Source organism: Acyrthosiphon pisum, chromosome X, assembly GCF_005508785.2.
Source record: "Acyrthosiphon pisum isolate AL4f chromosome X, pea_aphid_22Mar2018_4r6ur, whole genome shotgun sequence".
Lineage (NCBI taxonomy): Eukaryota > Metazoa > Arthropoda > Insecta > Hemiptera > Aphididae > Acyrthosiphon > Acyrthosiphon pisum.
In genome coordinates, this window is record NC_042493.1 from 113,489,088 (window position 1) to 113,498,654 (window position 9,567).

The 9,567-nt window shown below is 30.3% G+C and overlaps 1 protein-coding gene across 1 annotated transcript in view; it reads left to right on the forward strand.

Moving 5' to 3' along the window:
* The first annotated feature begins 4,778 nt into the window (after positions 1–4,778).
* Positions 4,779–9,567, forward strand: part of LOC100571978 — a 111,602-nt gene continuing 106,813 nt past the window's right edge. Inside the window, exons 1-5 of the mRNA XM_003240576.4 lie at positions 4,779–4,971; positions 5,043–5,104; positions 6,645–6,806; positions 6,990–7,301; positions 8,168–9,032. Coding sequence (XP_003240624.2) covers positions 4,890–4,971; positions 5,043–5,104; positions 6,645–6,806; positions 6,990–7,301; positions 8,168–9,032 — 1,483 coding nt within the window. The 5' untranslated portion in view covers positions 4,779–4,889. The remainder of the gene's footprint in view (positions 4,972–5,042; positions 5,105–6,644; positions 6,807–6,989; positions 7,302–8,167; positions 9,033–9,567) is intronic.

The following is a 9,567-nucleotide window of genomic DNA, read 5'->3' on the forward strand; positions in this document are numbered from 1 at the left end:
TCAAAGTTAGTATATAATACGTTTAATAACTTATAAATGTTGCGTCTCAAGCGGGCCCAGTGGTAGTTTACACAGCAAATAGGGGGATATTTTGAATTTTCGATTTTAATGTCCAAGCGAGCGTAGCGAGAAATCAAGAATTATAGGTATTTAAGGGTTATTATATAAAGTTAAAACTTTAATTTTTGAAATTTGAAGCCAAATTCTGATTTCACCAACATTTTTTTTACCCAAAAAATGACTAAGTCCCCCCAAAAAAACCCAAAAAAAGGGGTGTCCCGTAAAGGAGAAAAGTTTCGTTTTTCTTTACGTCCAAGAAAATTACTGGGGAAATTTAAAATGATACATCAAAGTAAAAACACATTAAAAAATTTGCATTATTCTTCGGACGAAAATTAACTTAATTTAGATATTTGTGAAATAAAATTAACTTGAAGTTAACACGTTAATCTTGAAAAAAAGTAACTTATTAAGTTAAAAGTTAATTTGAAAAAAAAGTAACGAGTTAATTAACTTAATTAAAATTAACTTAACGTTTTAACTTAATTTTAATTTTTAACTCGTTAATGCCCAGCCTTGGCGAAAACACAAACCGATTCAACAAAAAAATTATTAAATATATTCTATTTCGATAATTGAGCAGTGAGCACAAAACAATACTGTTTAATAATTATTCACTAAAAACTTAATTGTGCAGGAATAGGTATAATATAATATCATCAGCAAAACTACGGTCCAATTAGATGCTTGAATAAACTTTACTCATAATGGTTTCAAAATCTAATCATTATAATAGTATCGCATATGTCAATTTTCAATAGATCAACAACATCATTTCGTCGTTATCTCATTTCTATAACATTTGTTTAGCGGACAGTCCATTAAAATTGATTGTGCGTTTATAATTGTTCAGATGAGTCATTGTAATCGTATGGAACGGATGATGTAAATCCTAAAGACATCGATTACGATTTACGGCAATTAACCACGGTTTATTTTTTCGAAGATCATAGTTATTAAAAAAAAATATTATTGTAAGATCAATACATTATTTCGCTTCACTCTTATAATAAAATTTAAACAAAAATCCTAACATAATAAAATTACAATTATTTTTTTTTTGTGTAGGTATGTACATTTTGATTTTTAATCTGAAGTACCTACCTATGTAATAAAGATCATAATCGTACATGTATATTCTTATATATTCATTTTGAAACAGATTGCAGTTGCTGATGCATTTTCTGAAAAATAAATTCGTTGTTTTCGCCAAGATTCATGTTTAATAAACATTGCACATACAAATTGTATTCATTGCATTTATACAATTAGCGTATATAATATTATTACGAAAATATTATTATATGACATAAAAATATTAATTAAACCCGAATTGTGTATTTTATTAATATATTTTGACACAATACCGGAAGTTATATCAGTTATATTATATGACAATAACAAAACATAATAATATAGTACCTACAATGCTTATTGATTATGTTATAATAAAAATTCACACATTACCATTTGTTAGAAACAAAATAGCAAAACATGTATTACAGTCTATAAATTATATTCTAATAACATTTTACAATTTGTGTACACACACACATATATATATATATATATAGAGAGAGATATAGAGACGATAAATTATAAAAAAAAAAACACAAATTAATTATTTGATAGTTAATAAGTACGTCTATGCGACGGTAGGTACCGTATTTATCGGACGATTTTCTATCATACGGATCATATTATTTATCGTACCTCGACGAGGACGATTTGTGAGAATTTTGTTTATCGTCGATGGTCGCCAAATGCCGAATTGAATTGTTTGTCGACTTACAAGATAAATCAATAGGGTCGTTTTGTTTACTTGACTTCGAATGTTCTGAATTATCCACTTCCCATTTTTTACAGTACATTTTTTTCCACATCGCGTTCGTAGTCCGCCGTACGTTAATAATAAAATATTTTAATTATGTGATCCAAAAACACAAACCGAATAAACAAAAAAAAAAATTATTAAATATATTCTATTTTGATAATTGAGTACAAAACAATATTGTATAATAATTATTCACTAAAAACTGAACTGTGCCAGAATATAGTATAATATCATCAGCAACACTACAGTCCAATGCATTAGATGCTTGAATAAACTGTACTTATAATGGTTACAAAATCTAATAATTATAATAGTATCGCATAAGTCAATTTTCAATAGATCAACAACATCATTACGTCGTTATATCATTTTTTTTAACATTTGTTTAGCGGACAGTCCATTAAAATTAATTGTGCGTTTATAATTATTCAGATGAGTCATTGTATTCGTATGGAACGGATGATGTAAATCCTAAAGAAATCGATCAACCACGGTTTATTTTTTCAAAGATCATTGTTATTAAAAAAAAAAAGAATTCCAATAGTGAGGCTTAAAGTAACTTTCATCTTATTTTGTAAAATTGAATCAAAAAAGTACACTGGTTTTTTTTTATTAGTAAAAAACCTGTGTTTTAAAGTATAACTTTAATTTTTTTTTATCAAATCAATTCTACTATGATTTCTAAAATATATGAAAATCTCAATAAAAAAAAACTAAAAAACTAAAAAATTAAATGATCTATGACCTTTTTTAAACGTTTAGAATATGCGTGTGCTTGCCTAGATTAACGCTATGACACTAGATAAATAATTACATAAATATTGTATATGTAAGCCCAACCACAAATATCGAACCTACACCATCTCCCAGTCACAAAAATCGAAATGTAGTAGGTACCCTCCTACAACTGAAAAAAAAGTAATTGTAATTTTATTACGTTGAGATTTTTAAATATCAGAATATGAGCGAAGCGAAAGAATGTATTCATCTTAAAAAGATATTATCTAATTAAGTTAAAGATTTAAAATTCTTATGTTATTTTATGTTTGAATAATTTAAGTGAAATGTCATCAAAATTATATTAAAACATGATATTGAAGCTTCAATATTATTATTATTAGTATATGTGTAACCACCGACCGATTCACACGTTTGTTCGTGGTCTTCGCTTATCGTATTTCTTAGCTTCCGATAGCAGTAACACATAGGTACGTCGCATTACGCAATACACTGCAATTAAGAAGGTACCATGTTGTTATACTACGGCCCCCCATAACCAAATAGGTAACAAAAACCACCTTCATCTTTATATACACCGTCATGGACAACCATGATACACACATACTCCCCAATTCACAACCTAGCTTACATAAAACTTTCGCAGAAACAGCAGCAAACTCATCCTTTCCAAAAAAATACCAAGCAATTATCTTCAATACAGTAAATGACGTCCCGCAAATCGTGTACATCAAAGCACTCAGCCAGCTTACATCGCCTAATAACATAAAATTCGCTTCACGCATATCCAACAATAGATTTTGCATTTATTTCGCCAATAAGAGTATCATAATATTATATCAAAACAATCGTATATCGTTATAAATAACACACAAATCGCTTATCGTCGGCTCATTAGCCCGGCAAAACGCATCATCATATCCAATGTGCAGCCATCTATACCTCACGACATAATTATAAAAGCAATTAAAAATAGCCTCATTAAAATATTATCTCCCATTACATTTATGAAAGCCGGTTTCTCAAACGAGGAGTACGGTAACATAGGCAGTTTTCGACGACAAGTATATTTACACCTCGACGATATTCATAGACTGCCGAGTTCATGATTAATTAATTAAGATCAAACCGATTACCGCATATTCTTTTCGGACGACACCGTGTTATGCTATATCTGCAAACAAACCGGTCATACCTCAAACCACTGCAAAATAGATTTGGATAATACGATCTCAACTAATAGCAATATTCTCCCTCCGCCAATAAACGAAGAAATTGAAAAAGATATTAACTCACAAAATGATCAAAATATCATGGACCATAATAACATAAATCACAGTATCGAAAAAAATAATCAACAATTTGGTTACAAGCTGACTCCCCCACAGGATTCAGCTGACCGCATTAAAAGACCTATCTCATCATACACCAGCACCAGTGACACCGACAATGCATCTATTATAGATAACCCTATAACCCATATCACCAACAACACCTACGAAAACTCAAAACCATCAAACCAATAATAGCATCCTCACAACAAAGCTATTAGAATCTCAATCCAACGGTAAAAAAGCAAATGCAGGAATAACACTCAATACACCCCCAACACCAATTAATAGCACAAATATAAGCAAGCCTACCACCGAAAAATCCAAGAAAAATCCTCAACCCGTCAACAAAAAAATTAAACGTTCCAACTCCATAGAACTAATAGTAGCTAAACAGGACGAAACACTAGCCCCAGCCATAACTGCTTTTGAAAGAATTCCCAACTTAAAAATAGACTTCACTCAGCTCAGATACATTATTGAAAACTTATCAGTTCTTGTCATTTAACGAAATACATCATATTTTGTTGTTTCTGATTTTAATACATTTTACAAAGAATAAAGCAAAGACAATCTTCAATAGATACAGTTGCTTTTTCAGTTCAGATAATAATCTATACAATACTAAAAAAAAAAGTTAAAATTGGCAACATCATTATATATTATATATTATATATTATCAGCAACATAATAATTTAACCAATGGTAACAGTTACGAAATTATGAAACATATATTGTCGTTAAGGATATTAACACATGCGTTATATATAATAAAAAATATACATAGAAATCCTTGGTTACCAATTATTCTTATGATGTGTTAAGCATTATCAAAGTAAAAATAATTTTATTGTAAACATTGTGAGTCAATCACAATCAAGACATCTGTGTAAATTGTACCTTAACTGAAGCCTAAAACTGAAGACATGGTACATCGCGATGCTGAAATCGTTAGTAAGACTTTGCATAACTTTAAGACGAAAATCGGCAATGAGTACTCAACTAAAGGTGAAATAATACATTTGAACCATATTTATTTATTAGTAGCTAGTAAATTACTGCAATTTTTATGTGCATAGATGTACTAAAAGTGTGGGATTGCATTTCCAAATGGATTGAAAATAATATAAGCCAAGACAAAGTAAACATTTTTATTTTTATTTTTATTTTTATAGGTACCTATAATATATGCTTGAGTATTTTTTATATTTACAGCAGAATGAATTTTTAAAGTTTATTAATACGTTTTTTGTTATTATTTTATACGACGGGGAATCTTTTATATTGTTATATTATATATTACGTTAAGGGGATTCGATACCGTGATTTTCTGTTTTTGTATAACACACGCATGACATTTTAGATTTGTTTTTCGCCAAACATACCAATTTGATCTAATGAAGTGATAAGAACTCTGAAAACAGATTTGAACTTGTCGTCAAGTCTGCTTAAAATTGACTTTCCCACATTTTTGATATTATGCCCCTAATTCCTAAAAATGTCATATTAATAAAGAGTATTTCTTAATTGTTATAATTCATGTTTCGGAAAAGTTAAAATAAAAAAATAAAAATTGTGGGAAATCGATTTCAAGTAGACTTGACAACAAATTCAAATCTGTTTTTAGAATTCTTATCGCTTTATTAGATCAAATGTTATGTTTGTCAAAAAACAAGTCTAAAATACTATGTCGCGTGCGTGTTAGACAAAAACAGAAAGTCACGGTATCGAATTCCCTTAAGAGGACGTGATACCCGCATGTGTTGTCACCGTCTTACAAGTGCGTAACATAGCAAATTTTACGCTCAGCAGAACACGTGTAGCTCAATTAATTAAACAATTTAAGTTAATTTACCTCTTATAAAATCTAAAGGTAAGATTATTATCTAAACAACCTCATGGGCTTTTTAATATATTTTAATTTTAAAGCAAGTTATGAGTATTTTAAAATTGTACATTGTTTATACGTCTTAAAATACCTACTCATAACTTTTTTTATCGTCTTCAAAGTTTTCTAAATAGTTTTTTCTACAAATAATAATTATTAAGTATTGCATATATTTAATTAAACATGATATAAATACACTTCGTATAGTGAATTATTAGAAGAGAGAAAGAATATGTAGTTGTACTGAACGCGCTTCTACATTTTGTTAAACTTCTAAATACGTAAACAGATGTACACTATTTATGTTGAGTATTTATTTTTAAAATAACTTATTTTAATCAATACTCAATCAAAGTGCATACTAACTAGGTCTCAAACCAATATTAAAGTAATTAATGAGCCAATATTAAAATTTAACCCGGAAGTTTTCGAATTAAAGCACAATAATATTTTTTTCAGATTGTATTCTTATTATAACACATTTATTAGCAGTTTATCTGCTAATTTGTCCATTGATCAAAAATGCATAAATAAAAATAGTACATTATGCCCGTGTACTTCAGCTTGCATAAATGTAATGTATTTCCAAAATTCGAGTAGTTAAGAAGAAGTTTCAAGTATAGTTGCTTCCAGCCATTAAGCTCGGACCATATCTCCCCCTCACCTAAAAATAAAAACAAACATACAACATTCAATTTAGAACTTTTGAATAATAATTATTACTGGAATGTTAATATTTTTCACTTTATCTTGGACTGTAGGCATGAAATATTGAAATTATTATTTTAAATAGGGAATGTTAATAAAAGGGATCGGTTATTTTACTGTGGCTCGATGGGAGTTAAATGAAAGCAAAGTACATCCAAATATCATCAGAAAGCCGGTTTTTGTGATTGATGAAAAACTAGCGAAAGATTTCAATTTAAAAAGAACAAGACCGTATAATTCAGCAACTGTAAGTTCTTTTTTATTCAAACCAAATAAATATACTTATCTAATCAAATACAAAAAAAAAAAAGTTTACAATATATTAAAATCAAACTCATGATAAAATTATAAAATTGTTGAAACAATAAGAAGATATTCGGTTGGATTTGAGTAAATTTTATCAATTTTTTCCAACTGTTTACAAATACAGATACCAGAACGCTATTTAAATGTTGTAACAATAGCCCAGAATTATCAATTGAATATCGATATGGTCACTCATTGTTTCAAAGAAGTTGTTGCAGCGTTTAGAAAGTTACTGTTTGAAGAAAAAAATTGTGAACTTCCTTTCTCAAAAATTGGTAAACTGCAAATAAAAAACAAAATGGTAAAAATGAAGTATTATCAAGAGTTTTTAGATCGACAAAACCAGCATTTAAAGAATCGCGTAATAGAAGATAAAAATAAAAATCAAGCTATAAATTATAATCCCGATTGGGATGCTGATCAATATGAAACCCGAGTAAGCTATTATGAATTATCTACTGACAAGAATAATTTTAAACCATATAACGTGGAAAATGTCTATTTTATGAATAATACATTTCTCTAGTTATTATAATATAATACGGACAAAGTATTTTTAGGTTTTCGATGAAACGTAATAATAATATTAGTGAAGTTATTTAGTTTTTGAAATTAAAATTGTTAGTTACAAATTATTTCGTGTTGTATAAGTATCATTTATTGCATTCTTTTTACCATAACGATATTATATTTTGAATTTTAAGACAACAAAAATAATTTTTATCCAACCTTGACACTTTTATGACTCTTAAAAAGAAAAATATTTACTCGTACATATTAAAAATATAAATCCACTTATTTATTAGACATTATAATACGGTAGACATTAATTCCAAACATTTTATTTTAGTTAATTATACTTTCAAAAGGTATTAATTATAATCAGTGCCGTTCTCAGGAATTTTGAGAGGTAAGGGGTTGTGGATAATTTCTAGGAACATAATAAAATTATGTAGGGGCTATCTGTGCACAAAAAAATGGCCAATGGCTGGGGGTTTAAATCCCATGACCCCCCACCGTGAGTATATGCACGCATGATAATACTCAAACTTATGTTAGAAGAGTTGTTACTAAAACATCAATAACAATTATTTATTATTAAAATTATTGTAATATCACTAAGATTGTTTATACGTGGGTGGTGGGATAAACTAAACAAATTGTCAGTTTAATTATATAGATTTTAAACATTTTTCTCGATAAGATAAGAATTTTTAGAGTTTAACTATGTGTCTATGTGTAACTTATTTATGATGTCATATAACGACAACTATAATATAATACATTTTACAATTCATGTAGAAACGACCGTGCTCCGCAATGTCAACCATCTCTCGTCCGGCGTCTTCGTTGTCACAGTACAGACCAGCGATCGGGTACGAAGGTGTGTTGCCCAATAACGACTGCACAACGAACAGACCCAGTTCTAGACTGTCTGTACATTCTACTAACTCTAACTGCAACGACAACGACGACGCAAGCATGATGTGCAGACCTGGCTCAAGACAGTCGGTTTGTTCGTACAGTTCACACAAACAGACTAGACCCCACTCTCGTCCAACATCTTCATCGTCACAGCAGAGACCAGAGACCGAGTGCGAAGGGGTGTTGTCCAACACCGACGGTACAGAAAACAGGCCCAACTCTAGGCTCTCTGTACATCCCAACGATGACGACGACATTATCTGCAGACCCAAATCAAGACTCTCTGTCGGCTCCAACACTTCACACGGACAGACCAGACCCCGGTCCAGATCATCTCTACAGTCACATAAACAGACGACTAGTAGACCCTGTTCTAGGACGTCTGTCCAGTCAACCGAATTCGAAAGACCTGTATCAAGGTCTCGGGCCATGTCCTGTGACGAGATTCATCAGACTAGACCGAGGTCAAGAACTTCAAAACAAGATCGTCCGTCGTCTGGAATATCAGTGCGACCGGTGAGATCTAACTGCAGCATGCTGTCCAAGCACGAGAAATGTTCTTCCTCTGCGTGCCCAACTAAATTAGTTGCAGAATGCACTGATTATGCACCGCCAGAATTGGTGACACGTTGTGTAGTTGATCCGACCGTCCAACCGTGCTCAAACTTGTCGACGTCAAAACTTAAAGAAGACAATCACGGTGTTGACGGAAAAAACACACTAATATTTGGACTTGATAGAGGTAAGTAAGTTTTAATTTTAATTTTTCATAGCCCAAATAACGTTATATTTATGTTTTAAAAGATAGAACAATCGCTCTATTATAGTTTCGAATATTGTTCATAGTATAAATATTATAGTGGGTTCCGTTTAATCTGACCAGTGGACACGGATTAGATTGGGTATATAGCCGGCTTACATGATGGGAGTACCATACATAATATTTTGTAACATGTTCATAATTATATTTTATCGCACGAATTTTTTGTTAATTAATTTACCGTTCATCTGAATTTATGGTTTTAACGATGAAACTATTTTTGTATGTTTCTCGAGAAATATTATAATATGTTTATGATGGAAGAAAAATCTTTCTCGTGTGTGTCAACGTGGGTCACTTTCTATTGGAAAATTATTGTACTCTTCCAACCCCCCACGAAAAAATCGTTTGCGTTGAACTCTTGATTGTAAACCAAGATAATTTAACAGCATATTCAATGAATGATATTGAGTTTTGCGAAAACGATCAAAATTAACAAATAAACAGTAAATTCAGT